The following is a 19,610-nucleotide window of genomic DNA, read 5'->3' as shown; positions in this document are numbered from 1 at the left end:
TGTTTTTCCATTTGGGCACTATGACACATAATGATGGTATGAACATGGGCGTGAGATGCTAATTGATGTTCAGGGTCGTGATCATAGACCCCAAACAAGCGTCTTGGTTGACCAGCACACTAGTAAAGTGTGTGTGTGTTTGTGTGTGTGTGTGTGTGTGTGTGTGTATGTGTGTGTGTGTGTGTATATATACATATATATATATAAATAATACTTCTGAGTCTCTATTATGTCCTTTGATTACACTAAATACTGGGTTTTGGAACATAATTATGATTGGGATAACCATACTAGGAGTTGGGGATTGTTTGTTTTTCTAAAAATGTGTAAGTGTGGAAAACAATTGTCATGCAGTTGTTTTGAATCAAAACTTGTTTGAATCATAAAGCTCCTGAGCTGCTTAGCAGTGAACACACACAGTTGCAAGGCCCTGAACTGCACCCACTCCTGGCTGCAGCTGCCATAGGGATGCAGACATGGACAGTTCATCTGATTGAAACTGGCACGATGAGAAGTCCAGGAGAATGGTTTTAGACTCTTAAGTTAGCATTTGGGACTTTAATTTCTTTGGATTGATAATGCACTAATTAGTACGGAAGGACAGTTCTTATAACAAATATTTCTTCACTATGGTAAATGTATATACCACAGTTGTATGCTGGTGACACCTCATTGAGTAATCTTTTGAGGATGTTAGAGAAACAGAGACCCTCATTGGGAATACATTTTTTAAAAGTAGCACAAGATAACTCGTCTATTCAGAAGGAAGGGCAGACATACAGGAAATGGTCGTTATATTATCACTTATCTTCCAAGACAGAAAGTTTTGTTTGCTGTTGGATTTATTAAGCAGCTAGATTACAGAAACATTAAAATGTCAAATAAAAAATCCCTGTTTTTTCTCCCTTAGCTGAATCTTTGCTGCTGCTATTGCCAGTGTGTGCCGATGGTGCTTAGAATGTGGCCCTTCAGTGTTTTCTCCTTGGGCCAAGGTGGAGGATAAACTTGGCAGCTCTTCCAGGGTAGGTTTTGCACTCTGTACCTCCAAGAAGCTGGGAAACAGGCTGGCAACCTAGTATGCCCTTTCTGTTCCCTGAGCTGCCCACACTAAGTGGGGATTTCCAGAATTCCCCCCATTTGCTGCTGCTGTGCATATGTTCTGCAAAGTGAGTTAGTTTTTCATTCCTGGTGTAGTAACTTAATTTGATGCAAGGTTTGTGATAGGAGATTGGACCTGTTTCTAGCTTCAGCATGGAAGACCTGCTCCTCACTCCTCTCTCTCTCTCTCTCTCTCTCTCTCTCACTCTCTCTCTCTCTCTTTCTTTCTAGAGTGGTCTGACTCCTTTTATTTATATTCACACAAAATAGGGTCTTAAGCAGGTCAGCATTCAAAAATTATGTGGTTAAGAATTAAACCAAACCAACCCAGAAAGTCCTAAAACTATAAATGACATTTGAGATACAGAGAATAAGGCAGAAATGGAATAGCAGATTTTGATCCAGAACACACACAAACCTTCCAGTAAACTGGAAGGGCAGGACCCAGCAGCATAGGCTGGAAACAGTGCCAGCTGAAGTTTTGTGCCACCTTTCTAGCCAGGTTCCTAGACGAGCTGGAGAGGTGAGTCCCTACCTTCCCCCAGAGAACTCTAGAGAACACTTGTTTCTACCTTCCCAACCCCGGGCAAAGCCCCCCCACTCACCTGTGTCTCCTTTTTCAATTCACTTAACTCACTTGTGATTTCAAGAATCTCTACTAACATGGCCATGTAGTATCTAGTTTTATAAATATTTCAGCCTCTTCTTTAAAAATGTGCCTGACATATTCAGTCAATGAATGGCACCATGCCAGGTACTGAGGAAGAAGAATGGCACACATATTAAATGTGAGATCTAGATTTTTGAAGAAAGAGAAAAATTCTATGATAAAATCCTATCTAAGCCATCCAATTCTGGCAGTTTGGGGAAGCTCACCTAATTTTCTTTTTCTTTTTTTAAAAATAATTTTTAAAAAATTTTTTGTTTTATTGGGTAATATTGGGGAACAGTGTGTTTCTCCAGGGCCCATCAGTTCCAAGTGATTGTCCTTCAATCTAGTTGTGGAGGGTGCAGTTCAGCTCCAAGTCCAGTGGCTGTTTCATTGCAGGGGGTGCAGCCACCATCCCATGCGGGAATGGAACCAGCAATCTTGTTGTTGAGAGCTCACTCTCTAACCAACTGAGCCATCCAGCCGCCCCTCTGGAGGAAGCTCAGTGCAGCTCATTGTCTTCAATCTAGTTGTGGAGGGCACAACTCACTGGCGCGTGTGGGAATCGAACCGGCAACCGTGTTGTTCAGAGCTTGTGCTCTAACCAGCTGAGCCATCTGCCTCCACCACATAATTTTCTTTTTCTTTTTTCAAAAACGATCACATAAAATGATGCACAATCAGGGCGCGACATTCTGCCTGGCATATGGTGAGTGGACAACAAATGGTGGCTTCTATGGTTATTACTCTTTTATTTTGCTCAGCCACATACAATCATTGCACAGTATTTTACCCTTATCTACTGTAATACGTTCTCACTCTCTCATTTTCTCTTCCTTCCCTGACTCTCTCCTTCTTCATCTTTTTCTCTCTGTCCTTGTTGTGGCCAACTCCACAACCATCCTCCAAGTCCTCTCCTACTTTTATTGCCATCCTTTCAATCAATAATTTCCTCAGGCAATTAGTGCCAACGGGTATGTTTATTTTTAATTCCTGTAGAGTAAGGAAGTGTTTCCTATTAAATGTAGATGTACATTATCAAGTTTAAATATAAATCATTAAATCACTATATCAATTTAGACTAAGAGGTCTGGTCTGACAGTATGAATGCATATCACCCAAATATCATCGCTTATGGGGAGATTCCTCTAATCTTCAAGAACTGATCTGCCTGTGGTGTAGCCGACTGAGTCTAGAACGTAGAGAAAGGACTGCTTCTGCTTCCATGGCAGCATTTTGTAATCACAGCAAGGATGCATATGACTCAGCTCTTGGCATTTTCCTTCAGTCTCCTCTACAAAATGTGGGCCATTTGGGTGGCATCTTGGCTCCTGTTGATCTCATTTCTTTGATCAATCCAGAAATTTCTGGTAAGAAGGCGTTTGACACCTCCTCCTACAGCACTGTTTTCTGGAAGTGAACCTGCACTTACACGGTCTCAAAACTCAAGTGACATCCTGTTTCTGGGGCTCTGGAGCATCTCTCAAAGACATTTGCTGTTAATGCCTCAAAAGATGATTTAGAGCTCATTTTCCATGAAAGTATTCCTTAGCACCGGAAATTAAGGTCTGCCTCCGATTCGAAAATCAAATTATAACCACAGAAACATTTTTTTCAGGAAATTGGAATTTCCTGGTTGAAAGGAGTCTGATGTCAAGGAATTATCTGCACATTAACAGTATTTTAAGGGAGGAACAAGGAGGCTCCACATGGTTGTTGCAGAACATAGGGTAACAGTTATTCCAACTGGGCCTGGTTCGGCCATGAGTCTTTAATGTGTGTTAAAAAAATGTGAGATAAAGTTTTTATTTTTAATTCTCCATAACTACAAGATGGCCTCAGTTTCCCATTTTTAAAAATTTGTCACATTGCTTTTTCAACTTTGACATTTTCTCTTTTTAAGATTACAAGCTGTAGGGTGAGAGTTGGTTATAACCTTCCCTCAAATATGGAGTCACACTCTATAAAACTAGGGTCACTGCATTAAATAATAACCCACAAGTGGAATAAGTTTTCTGATTTGCATTACTTGTACAAAGGCTTCAATTTGGGAGGCATGACGCTAACGAATAAAGTGGATGCTGCAGTAATTTTACTCACGAATGTTCGATTACAGGGTAAGTTTCAAATTCAGAACCACATATAGTGGCCCTTTGATTAACCTTTTCTCACAAAGACTCCTCAGATTTCTTTTTTTGTGAAAAGGAAAGAGCAACACGACTCCAGTTATTCACAGGCCACGCAGTAAGAAACAATAAATACTAGGAATTTATTGGCAAGCTTTGGATCAGGCTTTATGTGTTTGTTAGCAGATTTCGAATGCATTTCTGAAATTGGATGGCCAAGGCCAATTATCAAAACAGATTGCATCTCACTGCCCTCCTGCTGGCTTTTCTAGTTATCCTACAAATGGAATTTAGATTTCTCCAATTGACTACAAAATAGCATTTGGCCAAATATTTATGATCACATTTTCTGTGGTCTGGTTTTAAAACAAATCAAAATTGTGAAATCCTTTTGTGTCAGTTTTGTCATTCTGAAACTGACCCCTGATAGTGAGTTTGGGACAATGCCTGAAAATGATGAGATGACATCAGATTAAGCATGTTTGTTATAATGTTATTTTTCTGCTTAATTTACAGGTGTTAGAATATGTGGTCCAAAGGACTTAGAAATGCATTTCTCATTCAGCTGAATAATCCACAGGTGGCCTGGCTTCCAGGGCTGCTGGATTCTGGCCCCCACCTGCTGGACTCCTCCCACTATATCAAGTCTCTCCTTCCGTCCTTCCCAGCTTAGACAGGTCTTTTCCTCAACGGCCAATCCCTCCACTTGTGTTTTGGATCCCATCTTCCTGTTCTTTCTCTAGGTCTTTACAGTAGCAACAGCCTGTTCTCTATTTCGTAACTTTAGTCTGTACTTCCAACTGAATCCTCGCTTTAGCTTTTAAATATGTTCAAGAGTCTCCCATTAAAAGTGAGTATTCTTGGCGCTCTCACACTGCCCCCGCTACCCTACTATATCCCTCCCCTCCACCTCCAAACTCCTTCAAAACTTATTAGGACTCACAGCATCCACTGCCTCACCACCCACTTACTGCCTAACCCGTTTCCATCTCGCCTCCGCCTATTGTCAACACCTTTCAGTGAAGTCACCAGTTACGTCCCTGCAGTAAAATCCAGTGCACACTGTCCAGGCCTCATTCTCCTTGAGGTCTTAGCATCATTCAGGGCAGCGGGTCACTGGCTTCCTTTCGAACCATTCTCTCTTTCCTTGCCTTCTATGACCCAGCCCTCACCTTGTTTCCTCACTTCCTCTCTGGCTACCTCTCGGTCCCATCTGCAGACGTGTATCCCGCTTCCCAGCCACTGAATTTACTCTTTGCTCTGGTTTATCTCACCTATGCCCAAAGTTTAAATTATCACCTATGTGAAGTTGAGTCATAAATAGATGTCTCCGTTTTAATCCTCTGAGTCCTTCCTGATCTATAGATCCAGTTAGTTTCTTGACATGTGCACTTGGCTGTCTCAGAGATTCCTTCAGCTCAGCAGTTCTCAAACTTGTTCATCTACCTCCAAACCCAGTCCTATTTCTATGTTCCATTTTCGTTAATGGGCACCACCATTCACCAGGCCCTGCTACCTTACCTCTCACCCAATCCATCACGGAATTCTGGCTATGTCTTACGTCCGGACTCTCTTCTGAATTCTTCGCTTCCCTCGGTTTCCACCCTAGTCTAAGATAGCAACGTCTCTCATGTGGTATATTGCATTAGCCTGAAAACTGGCTTTGCTGCCTCCAGGATGATCTCTACTGGGCAGAATAACCCTTTCAAATGCTAATCTGATCGTGCCATCCCCTAGATAAGACATTTCAGAAATTGCCCTCTACACATAGGAGAAAGACTAAAATTCGAACTGTGAGTGACCCGGGCCTGCGTGATCTGGCTTCCATCTCAGATGCTGGCTTTCCCAGCACCACCTCCCGCACCTTTCTTTCTATGCTCCCACCTCTTTGGCCTTTTTCAGGCTGTGCCATTCTCTCTTGTCACAGAACCTTCTCCCATGCTATTCCTTCTGTCTGGATCATGCTCCTACCCCTCTACTACTTACACAGTTGGCTGCTGTCTTCCTACAATAAAAGCTTAAGCTTCACGTCCTCATGGCACCCGTTCTGACTTCTCTTGCTTCTCTCCTTCTTGGCACTGATCATGGTTATAATTTTTCATTTGCTTGTTATGATTGGTGAATGTCTGTCTTTCCTGCTAGACTCAATTCCACAAGGTCATGAATTACGTCTGTTTTTATTAATTTTTACGCCTCTAGTCCCAAGCAGAAAAACACAATAGTAACTGAAGAGATATGTGTAAGAGGAGAGATTCCTTACATGGCCCTATAACATTTTTCTATCTACAAGGAAACTGTGTGTAATTACTGTTAGATTTGGGATGTCTTGAGAGTCCGGTGAAGTGGCCAGCAGAAAGCTTCATGGTACACGTGAGAGGGCATGTAACAGGCTATTGTGTGTGTTCTTTCAGGGGAGGCTGTGCGTACAAAAAACTAATTTCCCAGAAGAAATAGATTGTCGCCTTCACTTTATTTCCTCTATAGATGAAGAATAACAATGAATGGAAAAAGTTAATTCAGGACAACTTCAGGTAAGGTCCATACTATGCCAAGAACAGAGAGAGTATATTACAGGACAGTCAATATTATCCAAGGTTGGCTTTGGAGAAATGCAGTGGGTGTTGTTCCCTACACAACGGGAAGCATAGAGAACGAAGTTTCAAGAAATATTACCAGAAGGAAAATCCTTGTGTTCCTAAGAGTTGGTCCCACCTTTTCTCCTGAGGCGGAGCATTTATTGTGTCCTACTGTCCAGCCCTAACCCATGGGACTTGAGAGAGGTCACACTATCCATGTCCCAGGAAGAAATTCCATGTGATCCATGCCAGTCATTGTGATCCAGTTTATCGTGTCAGTTACTGAATCAGATGTGGGCATTTTCACCCAGAGAAATGTCAGAAGTCTTCTGAGTCCCTTTTTTGATTTTTTAATTAAAATGTATTGGGATGCCAATGGTTAGTAAAAGTACATAGGTTTCAAGTACAATTCTGTCCTACAATATACTCGTGTCACATTGTGTGTCCACCACCCAGAGTCGGTTGTCCTTCCATTACCATATATTTGACCCTGCTTACACTCATCTACCACCTCTCTCCCTCCTTACCCTCTTGTAACCACTAAACTATTGTCTGTGTCTATGAGTTTTTGTTTCTTTGTCTTGTTTCTTTGTTTCTTTAGTTTTATATCCCACATATCAGTGAAATGAAATAGTTCTCGACTTTTTCTCTGTAATTTATTTCGCTTAGCATAAGAATCTCAAGATCCCTCCATGTTGTCACAAATGGCACTATTTCCTCGTTTCTTACGGCCCAATAGTATTCCATTGTGTATATATATCACAACTTCTTTATCCAATCATCTATCGAAGGACACTTTGGGTGTTTCCATGTCTTGGCCACCATAAATAAAGCAGCAATGAACACCAGAGCACGTATTTCACTCTTTGTAGAGGCACATGGGATAATAGTCCTTCTCCTCCCCTCCATGCTGTTGTATCTGACTGCTCTGGCAAGTGTTACACCCGCTTGTGACAATGAGGAGAACTGGCCTGCAAAAGAGTGACATGCTGAGGATGGCTGAGAGGGAAGACAGAGCACAGGGGTGGCAGGCTAACCGTCCCCATTGCGGGGTGGGTGGGCACGCACAATCTGCTGGACACACAGATACAAGTTCATGTGTGTGGGTGTGCACAAGAGAACTTTGTTCTGTGCTTCAGTTTCCTTCTACTTTTTATTTATGTATAAATGAATAATCTCCATCATGGAACAGTCTTGTAGCACTGTATTTCAGGAATAAGAGTGGCGGTCAATCACTTTCATCAATTTCATTTACAGGTGAAAGAAAGATTGTGGCGTAGAAATCACTGAAAATTCCCTCAGCCTGTCTCATGGTCTTCTGGGTCTGTAAAAAGAGAATTACTGTTTATCCCATGAGAGTCATTTCAGGATGACTACACCTGTCTCACCTGGCTCATTTTGCTTTTCCAATATTCTCGTTCAGGAGTCATTTACCATATTTTCCTCGGACATTTTCTTGTCTGCTACGCTCAAATGAGGCTTTACCTGTTTTCGTAAACAATTTTACCACCAAAGCACCTGTATAATTTGTTTGGCAATCTTGAATCTTGGCCTATGATGTCCAAGCAAGGAAACCCATCTCTTAATCATATGTTAGATTTCCCCGCGTGATTAGCTGTCCTCCTCTGCCTCTGAAGTTCAGAGTTCCTAGAGATACCAGTAAATCCTCCCCCTGGAAGGGCAGGTTCTATGTAAGTTGGTCACACCTGGAGACAAGTTATATGATGGAAGGAAATCACATTTATTGAGCACATACATGTAGTAGGTACTGAATTAGGCCCTAAATTTCTGTTATTTCATTTAATTCTCATAACTCTGTGAAGTATGAATTTTCCACAGTTTACAGAAGGGGAAACAGAATACGATTGAATGATTTGCCCAAGGCCACACAGTTAGAAAATGGTGGACGCAGACTATGAGTACAAACCTCTATAACAACAAAGTCCATACACTTTTACCTAGAGCAGGGCAAGAAATTAATTCCTCTGAATGAGGACTGGTATATATCAGCCATGCTGATGAGGCAAGGGTGACTTCAGTGATATCAGTGCAGGTGTGAAAGGAACACCGCGGGGATGAGCAAAACAGTCCTTTCAGAAACAAGAGACAATACGGGAAAGGTAGGACTCCAAACTTCCACAGCAGTGATGTCTGATAGAACTGTTTGTGGTGATGGAAACGTCCTATGTCAGCCCTGTCCCACCTGGCAGCCTCTCACCACATTAGCTATGCAGCAAGTACAGTGTGCGGGGGGTGGGGTTTATGGCGAGACTTTGTCAGCCCTTCCTAACCGCGTGGATTCCTTTTCCCTCTTGTTTACCCGATGAGCAGGGGTCGCTCTACCAGTTGTTAGTTTTCTTTCTCAGAGTAAATTGTTCCTTATACAGCTGTAAATGTGGTGTGTATGTGGGGGGAGATGAGTTCAGGATATTCCTACGTGGCCGTCTTAAACCAGAACCCAGTCCAGCAATTTCGAAATGTCATTGCCCTGCTTTCTGGCCTCCATAGTGTCTGACGAGCAACATGCTGTGCATCTCATTGCAGATCCTTTGTACTGACTGGTTTTTTGTTTCTTTGTTTGCTGCTTTCCAGATTGTTTGTCCGTGGCTTTCAAGAGTTTGGTGATGTGTGTATGAACCTCTTTGATTTATAATTTTTGGAGTTCATTAAGCTTCTAGAATATGTAGATCTGCATCTTTTCTCAAATTTAGAAAGTTTTCAGCTATGGTTTCTTTAAATATTCTTTATGCTTTCTTTTCTGCTTTTACTTTTATTAGCATTTATTTGATGCTGAACTCATTCCCGGGCCATAAGTTTTAGTTTCTTCACTTTCTTCTCAGAGATCTTTTCCTTCTGTGCAACCTCCTCTTCTGGTTTAGGAACAATAACAATCTGCTCTTTCTCAGTTAGGATCATCTGTGTGTTGCAGGGAGAGCTCCTGTATGGGTTAATACCCCCCTGAGCTCTGTAAGTTCTGGGCTGCATCTTGAGAGCTTTGTTCACCCGGATGTGTTCAATGACCAGAGAGTCTACATCTGAACCCTTAAGTTCAGCATTGCTCTCTGCATTTTTAAGCATGTGCAGTGAAAATTCTGCTCTCTTTTTGGGTTGGACTGTGTGTCCAACCCTATTGTTTGGCCTGGGCACACCTCCTAACTCCACCGTTATAACGACGGGACAGCACACATTGCTTTTGTAATGTGACATCCTTTAGATACTTGGTGACTTTTCAGATATGCACACCCTTGTTGGCCTGGGCAGTTTCACGAGTGTTCTTAAAATGAACAGGTAGATGCGAACCTCTTGATTTACATGATTTTGTGGGGTTCTCTGAGTCAAGCGAGTAGTGAACCATTTTCAGAGGTGACCTCAGGCTGCTTACGGGAAGAACTCTTTATGGGTTTTTTTGTTTGTTTGTTTGTTTGTTTTTTTCTGCCTTCTCTTCTTCTGGGATTCCCACTGTATGTTGGTTTGGTTGAACTCTCGGGCTCTGTGTATTTTCTTCATCCTTTTGCGTTTTAGCTCTTCCAACTGAATAATTTCTTTAGGTCTATTTTCCAGGTTACAGATTCTTTATTCTGTTTATACAATTCTGCTATTGAAATCCTGTAGGGAGCATTTTAATTATTATACTTCTCATCACTAGGATTCGTATTTGGCTCTTTTTAATAATTTCTGTCTCTTGATTGATATTTTCTGTTTGTTCACACATTATTCTTATGACTTCCTTTAACTATTTCAACATATTTGAGATACATGATTAAAAATCTTTCTCTAGTAATTCCAATCAGTGTGCTTCCTCAGAGACAATGACAGTTAACTTTAATTTTTGTGTGAATGGGCCAAATTTCTTTTCCATGCTTTGTAATTTTTCATTGAAAACTAGACATCCTGAATATTATCATGTAGTCTTTTCAATCAAGGTTTTCTCCCTCCTTAGGGTTTCTGTTGCTTGTAGGTTGTAGCTGCTTGTTTAATGAACTTTAGCAACAATTTTACAGGTCTGTATTCTTTATCATTTGTGATCTCTTAAGTCTCTGTACCTGTAGCTCCTGTTCAGCTAGTGTTTGACCTAAATTTTCTTGAACATTAGAAACAAAAAATAAAAAGAAAAAGAGAGAGAGAGAGAGAGAGAGAGAGAGAGAGAGAGAGAGAGAGAGAGAGATTTAATTATATTTTTAAAATCCTAAATTTTTCTGGCTTTGCAAATCTGGGGCACTCCTTCAGTGTGTAGCCAGGCCATTTATACGTCCTCCTTAGCCTTTAATTCCTGCTACACTGAGCCCTGAGATCAGCCAATGGTGAAAGCTTAGAGTTTTCTTGTGTCTTTCCTGAGCAGGCATTCTGCCTTGAGGATGTGTGTGTCTAAGTTTCCAGCACACATGAGTGCCTTTGAATACCTCAATTTTACAAAGACACTCCCTCTCTAGCTCTTCACCCATGGCTTTCACTGGTCTATTGTGTGCCTCAATCTATAATGTTTTGTCCTTACTGGCTGTGGGTTGTCAGTTTGCCTTCCATTGCTTTTGTTGACTTCCTGCCTTTTTTCACCATGAGTGAGTTCTGAAGTATTCAAAAGGGGGCAGTGCTTTGTGTCAGTCTTCTACCTTTCAGACAGGTTAGAACATACAAATAACTCTTTGTGAACAAGGTCTGTTCTGTGCCCTCTGAAACACAGCCCCGCGTCCCACATCAGGAATACAGGCCCCCTTCTGGAAGACCACGACCAGCACTGTACTTACCAGGCAGAGGGTTGAAACAAAGGCAAATGAAAATGCCACAAAACATTCTATCATTTTAAGTTGCTTATTTTTCCGCCCAGGTTTAGTGTTCACTTTGTTGATGTAAAGCTTGGCTTGTTTTCTAGAGTTCTGTCAGTGTTGATTTTGACCATTTTATGTAATTTTTTAAAGTTTCTGTGGTGAAGCAAGCTCTACGATTAGCCTCTTCTCTTTTGTGCGCTGATGTGAACCCAGATATATTTTTCAGTGTTCTGTGAGTTACATCCAGGGCCCCAAACCAACAAATTCCACAACCAAAGTAAATTGCTTCGTTGCAATAAATCTTGATTATAATGAAGACTTTCTTAAACTCCAGCATCAGTTTATAAAAGTTTAAGATAAAAAGTAACTAAGATAAATTTTGAAATCTGAAAGATTAATGAGGACCACAGTTGTCTATGACATGTTCATTCTCATTCCATCTTTCAAATTTCTGTACTTTGTGATGTAAATTTTTCAGAGAACGGAGAGACTAAAATATATGATTGGCTGTTTTGACATGACTTGACTAGTTGAGGTGTTGACTTTCTCTAAATGACCTATATTTCAATGTTCAGTAGACAATGGGAGAAAAGATTTGAAGGTGGAACACCATAGGAGTTCAGTGAATAGACTTGCAGATGTTCCAGTTACCAAGAAGGCAATCGTTTAAGCAGTTTATCAGAATGACCGAAAAGAGTCTAAAAACCTTAGATTTCCTGGAACCCAGCAGTCTAGATTCTGATTTAATAGGTTTGTAGTGAAGCTGCAGAACCTTGTGACTAAAAATTTGCTGATATAATTCCAGTGCTCAAGTTGATTTGGACATCACTGGCAGCAAAATGGCCAATTTCCTGAATTTTCAATTCACATAGTATGGAAGGCCTCAATTAGAATTATTATACTTAGAAAACCATCTATATGCTTGGTGAGGAATTCACGTCTCCCTTGAAAAGGATCATGAGCAAGGAGTAGTTTACTGTATATTTGAGAGGCGCAGATTTTTCCAGATTTTATCATCAGTTGACCTATTTAGTATAAGTTTTGTCATTTCCAAAATGTCAGACAATTTTGAAATAGTTTAGAAGCTCAATATACCATTACATGCCATAGAATGAAGTTCAATTTGGAGCATAACCTTTTAAAAAAGTCTCACTGTTGTTCAAACGCATCTCTGCAAAACAGTAAATATGGAACCCTAGGATAAATTTGCATTAGGGTCTGTCTGAGGTGAAAGCATGTAGTCAAAGAATAACCATCACATATGAGTGTGCGTGAGACAGACAGGATGGGGATATCTTAGGGATGGTCGAGGAGGTGCTGTCCAGAAAAGAGTTGAAATTCTCAGGATAACAGAGAAGTAGCAGTGAGAGATGTCCAAGGAACTTTCGAAAGCACTCACGTGAGGGTGAGTTTTATATTCAAGCCCAGAGAAGGCATGGATTAGACCATCGTGGCCTCATGTGTGACTTAAGAATTTTCCTGCTCCCTATCCTTTTCTCATTGGGCATATTCCCACCCAGGAACCAGCTTGTCAAGATGGAGAGGAGAAGAATCTATGGTTGGAGAGGAGTGGAAAAAAAAAAAAAATGTTTATCCAACTAATTACACAACAGAGTGTTTTTATTCCGCTCACCCCCATGCTTTTTTGGTTTGTGTTCTAAGAGATGTTGTTTCCTCTCCAGAATAAGGAATTTATGCGGCAATTAATTAGTGGTACCCACAGTGGCCACCTCCCTATACCTATTGGGGCCACGTTTCTCCTCCTTAAAACTAGGCCAGAAACCAGTATTCACAAGGAACGGGGTTGGTTCCCTGCTTGGCTTGGGCTCAGCTTGTGCTCTGACAACCAGAATACCTCGGGGCCCTGCCCCAATGCTGGTCTCATCTTAGTTTAGGGCCCTGGATCTCAGGCTTACAAAACCTGTGACTTAGGGCCAGTTGTGTGGCTTGGATCTGACCCCTGCGCCCATACTAATCTTTCTTCTAGATGTGCTCCCATCTTTCCTTTGAGGACCCCAGTGTCTCTGACCCCTGTTCTGACTGACGACTGCTAAGAAACCCTGTGGGGTTGCCAAAGAGCTCCTTGCCCTGACTCCATTTCTTGCTTCTGGTTCTAGCCTTGCTGCTGGTTTTAGGCTCCCTTCAAACTAGGATCCGACTGGGCTTGGGATCTGCCTCTTACACAACCCTAGAGGGACTGAGGCTCATGTGCTGGAGAGAGAGGCAATGTTCTCAACAACAGAGTGTCAGCTGATTGTCATTGGTGCTAATTCAATGCCAAAAGGATATTCAATTTGTGGTGTGGTGAAAGAGGGAAGTTATTCAATGTAAACAGCTCAATTGTGATACAGCAGAGCTATGGTGAAGCTCAATAGTGTTACAGCTCAATTAGGAGACAGCACGGCTGTGCGTCTGCATGGCTTTGAGATGGTCCTGGGGCAAGGCCCCTCTCTTGCTTGATAGTTCTGCTCTGCTACAGTCTGCAATTCCAGGATCTCCTTTGTACAGGTCAGCTCAGATGATAGGAACACAGTGCAGGCAGAATGTTCAGTTCAGTGTGGGAGGCACGCAGCTTAGAGCAGGCTTCTCCCTGAAGGGCAGTTTGCCTGAGAGGCCCCTGTTTAGAAATGGCTGCTAGGCTCTGTTATCATAATTGAGCTCAGGTAGCCATCAGGAGCCCTTCTTGGTGGGTATCTTCTCAAGATCACCAAAAGTAGCTGCTGGATGTATTGCCCGTCTCCACCCTACCCAACAGTTTCCGGGAGAATTTCCAAGGAAGTCAGTTTGAGCTCTGACTACTTGCAGATGCTACCCAACAGGTGCTGCAAGGAGCTCTGTAGGGCAGCACGTTATTTGCCCGTAGCCTGACCACCCCCATATGTGTCCGTGGCCTGTCCTCTCAGGAGCCCAGTTAATACAAGGAACATGTTAAAGGCAAATAATATGTGTGCCTGTCTTACACGATCCACATTATTGGAAGACCTTAGCTTCTTCACAGGCAAACACATAGAAATCACACAGATATTACATGTGTTGTGATGGACATCTTTTTCCTTCGTGGGACTCATCCGGTGGCGTACTTCTCAGGGAAGGCTTTAATGACCTGCTTTCACCTAATTTGTTTTTTCTAACTACAGTTATTTCCCTAACTACACGTGTCATATATACATATCTGTTAGAAATAATTATATACAATGAAAATTGAAAATAAAAACTCCAAAGCCCTAAGCCATCTTTCTATCCCATTCCTCTCTTTGAAGAACACGGTAAAAAGTGGGTGTTTGTCCTCACAAACTCTTTCTGTGCATTTACAGGCATATCAAAATGCATGTAAATATATATTTTGATAAATATTATTGAATTATTTGTATATGAAAATTACATTTTTGACCTAAGATGTACAGAGAGCTTTCCATAACATGTAAGTGCATATAAATTTATCTTCTTCTTTTAAACTGCTCTATAATTTTTCCAGTGTGTGGGTGAAACATTGATTAATGAGTCATCACCTTATGGGTAGACCTGTGAGTGGTTTAGAGTCTTTTACTGACACAAGCAGTGTCGAATGAATGAATGTCTCTTGTTTAGAGAATAAGAACTGAGTGTATGAGATGTTTAGAGAAAAAGAACTAAGTGTATGAGATAATTTTTAGAAGTAGGTTTACTAGGGCAAAGGGTATCCTCCTTTTAAATTTCTACAACTGTTGATTAATTAAGATCTGTAGAAGTTGTATCAATTGACACCTTCATAAGCAGTGTATGAGGTTTTGTTTTGCTATAGCCTATCTCAGAATGTCAGTCAGTCAAGTGTTTGATTTGTTCCATTGGCATATTATTTTGGTTTTATTTTTAATGTATTGCTTAGAATCATCATATTTCCTCTTTGGGTGAACTGTCTTCTATCATCTTCTGCCAGTTTTCCTTTTGGATTGGGGGGATTTTCTTCTGGAGGTATAGGAACCATTTATATATTGAAATGATTATGTTTTGATGTCTTTTGCGTCATGAGCCTCCACCCTGCCTCACCCATATTGCTGCTTGCCAAGGCTGTGTTTTCAGTTGACTTAACTAATTCTTTTCTTCTATGAGCTCTGGATTTTGTGTCATAAATGACAGACTTTCCTTTTTTTCTGTTGTTATAATTACCTACTTTTTTGCATTTAAGTATTGATCCATCTGGGGAATTCATTTTACTGAAATACATGAGGTAAGAATCAATGACATTGAGTGCTTGCTGTCAACCAAAAATTGTGTTCCCTTTCCATAATATAAAACTGAAATTGAAACATGACAGCCACATCAAGGATGGATTTTCAGTCCTTTTGACTTGAATGTGTGACCGGTAAACAATTATAAAATATGTGAAGAAGTGGTATGTGTCACCTCCAGGCCAAGACTTTTAAAAAGTTCTCTGTCCGGTTCACCATCTAGACGTAAGCAACAGAGGATCCTATTTGAAATATGGCAACTTAAGTTACCAGAAACTCGGGTCTCTGAATCACCAGGGGCAAGATAATTGCTCAGTGACCCGTCGCATCTTCAGTGACTGTCACATGAAGGAGAACTACCCTTCCCTTGTGATAAGCCACTAAAATCTTGGGGCTTATTTATTAAAGTGGCTGGCCTGGCTTTACCAACAAAGAGTCCAATGAAGAGATAGGTGTCTCTAACCACTCGTGTCTGAGCACACTTTATTTTATTTAGTGAGTGTTCTGCCCACTGCCAGTGAAAGGGAATTGTTAGTAACCTAGCATCTGTAAAGGACCTGGAATGGAGGTGGTTTATCAGCGGGTGATTTTCAGAGTTAACCACACATTCAAGTGAGAATTCTGTTCAGTGCACCTGTGTCATCCGCATGAGTAGACCAGAACTTGGCAGAATCTGAAAGTAAAAAGCAGAGGTATATCAAACCAGTCAAAGCTTCTTATAATACACCTATTAATCATAATAATGCATTTCAAAGACGACATCTAGGACAAATTTAAATTAGAGTTGTATACCAGGACAACAGTAGAAAACCAGTGCTGGCTGAAGGCAACAGAGTTACCGATTTTTAGGAAATTTATTAATGACCTGTACCATCCAAAATAGGCATCATTTGTCAAGACCAATGGAGAACCAAAGATTTTATCTGCGGAATACATGAAGAAGGAGCTTGATGAACAAATAAAATGCCTAAAGTAAGTGGACCACAAATATTTGGTGCTTAAGCTGAGGTTGATTTAAAGCATGACTGTATGAACTTTTCCTCTTGGCTGTCTGGCACGAGCCAGATTTTACAAGTAGTTCTTTGAAGAACAACCTTGAAAACCAATCTAGTGCCTTACAGTAGTATTGAAGTACTTTGTGAGTGAGTCTTCTATTCATTTTTGCTGCAATCTCTTCAAAACCATTTGTGAATCTTGAATCAAAGGATTCAATGAAGGGAACACCTTGGATACTGAAAGTTTTGAAGCCTTTAGCAAATTGGAATTATTAAAAAGAGTGTGTAAATAGGAAGCCATTGAATTTGTCACTACCAAAGCGAGGAAGGATGTGAATTAAGCACAGAGAGCTCCGTGTATCTGGTTGAAGTTTGAAATGTTATAACTGTGTTTTGTAATTCCCTCCCTTTTGAGAAGAATTTTTTGATGAGCTTCCTGGGGATGAATTTGCATTTGTATTGAATGGAATGAAATAGAAAAGGCCTGTTATTTTGCAACATCTCCATTTGGTTTGGCAAAACATTCAAGATAATCAGAAATAGAAACAACTTATTTGCTGAGTTTTATGGCATAAAATATTTGTCTAAGAATGACAATGGCAATGAAATAATGAAGACAATGATGACGAAAATATTTGGACTGAAATATTTAAACATTTCCACACATAAAAGCATAAATAATAAGCTCCACATAGTAGAATTTCCCTGAACTTACCAGGAATCTCACCATCGGTAGAAACAGCATTTTTTTTTTTCCAATAAAATATGGGCTACAGAGAAGTGTCAATTAAAGGCGTCAATAAATTGAAATTCATTAATGATAAAATGCAAACTTGAAGAATATTGCCATTTTATAAACCAACTAAAAATAACAAGTTGGAGCACCGGAAAGTGAGGAGAGAAACAATGTGGCAAGAAAATATTTGAGGAAATAAAGGTTAAAATATTTTCAAATATGATGGAAAATATCAAACAGGTTCAACACAAGGGAAATAGGAAGTTATTTTGAAATGAATGGTAATGAACACACATCTTATGAAAATTTCTGGGTATAGTTAAAACTGCATTTAAAACAAAATGTGTAACAATGAAGGCTTTCAGAGAAAAGAATAAATGTTTAAATCCAAAGCTTGAACTACCACATTAAAAAGCTTGGAAATGGAAAGAAAATTAAAGACAAGGTAGAAAACAAGAAGAAATAAAGAGAAGAAATCAATGAATCAGTGAATGGAGAAATCATAAAGAAAATTCAGAAAGCCAGAATTTAGTTCTTGGAAAAATATGATGTCATCAATAATCCCTTGATCGAGACATAAAAGGATGTAATACACATGATCAATATCAAGAATTGCACAGGAGACATCACTGGGAGCTTGAAAATGATGCTAAGAAAATAATTAATGGCCACTTATGAATACGGGTAAATTCCTTGTAAGATAAGACATACCTAAACTGACCCAGTAAGAAACACGACATCTGAATGGTCTTACATTTTGCTAAAGAAAATGAATTTGAAATACAAAGCCTTCCCAGAAAAACTGAAGGCCCCGATGATTCCACTGGTGAATTCTGCAAATAGTTAAGGGAAAAATGAAGAAACGATATTAATTATTCATCATAAATTTCAGAAAATAGAAGAGGAGGATTATTGACCAGCTCATTTCCTGAAGGCAACATAACCCTGATATCAAAACTTGAGAAAGATGTTAGAAGTAAATAGAAGTACAGACCCATATCTCTCATGATCACAGGAACAAATATTGACAAAATAGTCACAAAACAGAGCAATATTGAAACTCATCACATGACATGATCAAATGTGAGTCAGCCTAGGAATGCAACGTCGGTGCCATATTAAGAAGTCATTCGTATATTCTGGATACTAGCCCCTTATCGGAGGCACTGTTTGCAAAAATCTTCTCCCATTCAGTTGGTGGCCTCTTTATTTTGTCAATGGTTTCTTTTGCTGTGCAGAAGCTTTTAAGTTTCATATAGTCCCATTTGTTTATTTTAGCTTTTACTTCCATTGCCTTTGGAGTCAAGTTCATAAAATGCTCTTTGAACCCAAGGTCCATAAGTTTAGTACCTATGTTTTCTTCTATGCAGTTTATTGTGTCAGGTCTTATGTCCTTCGATAGATGAATGGATAAAGAAGTTGTGGTATATATACACAATGGAGTACTATTCGGCGGTAAGAAAAGATGATATAGGAACATTTGTGACAACATGGATGGATCTTGAGAGAGTAATGCTGAGTAAAACAAGTCAGACAGAAAAAGCAGAGAACCATGTGATTTCACTGATATGTGGTATATAAACCAAAAACAACAAAAGAACAAGACAAACAAATGAGAAACAGAAACTCATAGACACAGACAATAGTTTAGTGGTTGCCAGAGGTTAAGGGGGCGGGGGGTGGGGGGTGGGAGATGAGGGTAAGGGGGATCGAATATACGGTGATGGAAGGAGAACTGACTCTGGGTGATGAACACACAATGGGATTTATAGATGATGTAATACAGAATTGTACACCTGGAATCTATGTAATTTTACTAACAATTGTCACCCCAATAAATTTAATAAAAAAAAAAAAAAAAAGTCATTCGACATAAAGAGAATTAGATTAGAGTAAGAAATGACATGATAATCTTAAAAGATGGATGAAAATTGTGTGACAGAATTCAGTATCTATTCATGATCAAGCATCTCAGCTTACTCAGAATAGAGAGGATCTTTCGCAACCTGATAGAAACCGCTATGAAATACCTCCAGGTAATTATTATACTTGATGTTTCCCATAGAGATGGGAACAAGGCAGGGATCCTGCACTTAGTATGTTTTCCCACGTTTTTCTGGATGTTTTAAACCAATGTAATAAGACAAGTAAGAAATAAAGATTATATCAGAGGAAATACAATGGCTTTTATGTGCCCTTCCCATAGTTGTATAGATATACTACTAAAATCTGCAAGAACTAATAAGTGAACGTAATCAAGTTACACTATATAAGGTAAGTTTACCAAAATCAATTGTATTTTTATGTACTAGAATAACATGGAAAAGGAATTTAAAATTAGTATTATTCAAAGTGCCATAAAAATAAACAATACTTGGAAGTAAATACGCCTAAACCTAGAAGATGTTCTTGAGACAAATTAAGGACATAAATCAATACACACGTAGACCATGTTCACA

At 40.0% G+C, this 19,610-nt stretch overlaps 2 protein-coding genes across 2 annotated transcripts in view; both read left to right on the top strand.

Annotated features, from left to right (window-relative positions):
• Positions 1-19,610, top strand: part of LOC148759197 (uncharacterized) — a 160,375-nt gene that overhangs the window by 75,321 nt on the left and 65,444 nt on the right. The window lies entirely within an intron of this gene.
• LOC148759199 (uncharacterized) overlaps positions 1-19,610 on the top strand; it is a 41,989-nt gene that overhangs the window by 8,280 nt on the left and 14,099 nt on the right. Inside the window, exons 2-3 of the mRNA XM_088793601.1 lie at positions 911-1,022; positions 6,285-6,404. Of these exons, the coding sequence (XP_088649727.1) occupies positions 6,375-6,404 (30 nt within the window). The 5' untranslated portion in view covers positions 911-1,022; positions 6,285-6,374. The remainder of the gene's footprint in view (positions 1-910; positions 1,023-6,284; positions 6,405-19,610) is intronic.

This window comes from Rhinolophus sinicus, chromosome 1 (assembly GCF_057876585.1).
Source record: "Rhinolophus sinicus isolate RSI-liver-muscle chromosome 1, RSI-T2T, whole genome shotgun sequence".
Classification (NCBI taxonomy): Eukaryota; Metazoa; Chordata; class Mammalia; order Chiroptera; family Rhinolophidae; genus Rhinolophus; species Rhinolophus sinicus.
This window is presented reverse-complemented; position numbering and strand designations above follow the sequence as displayed.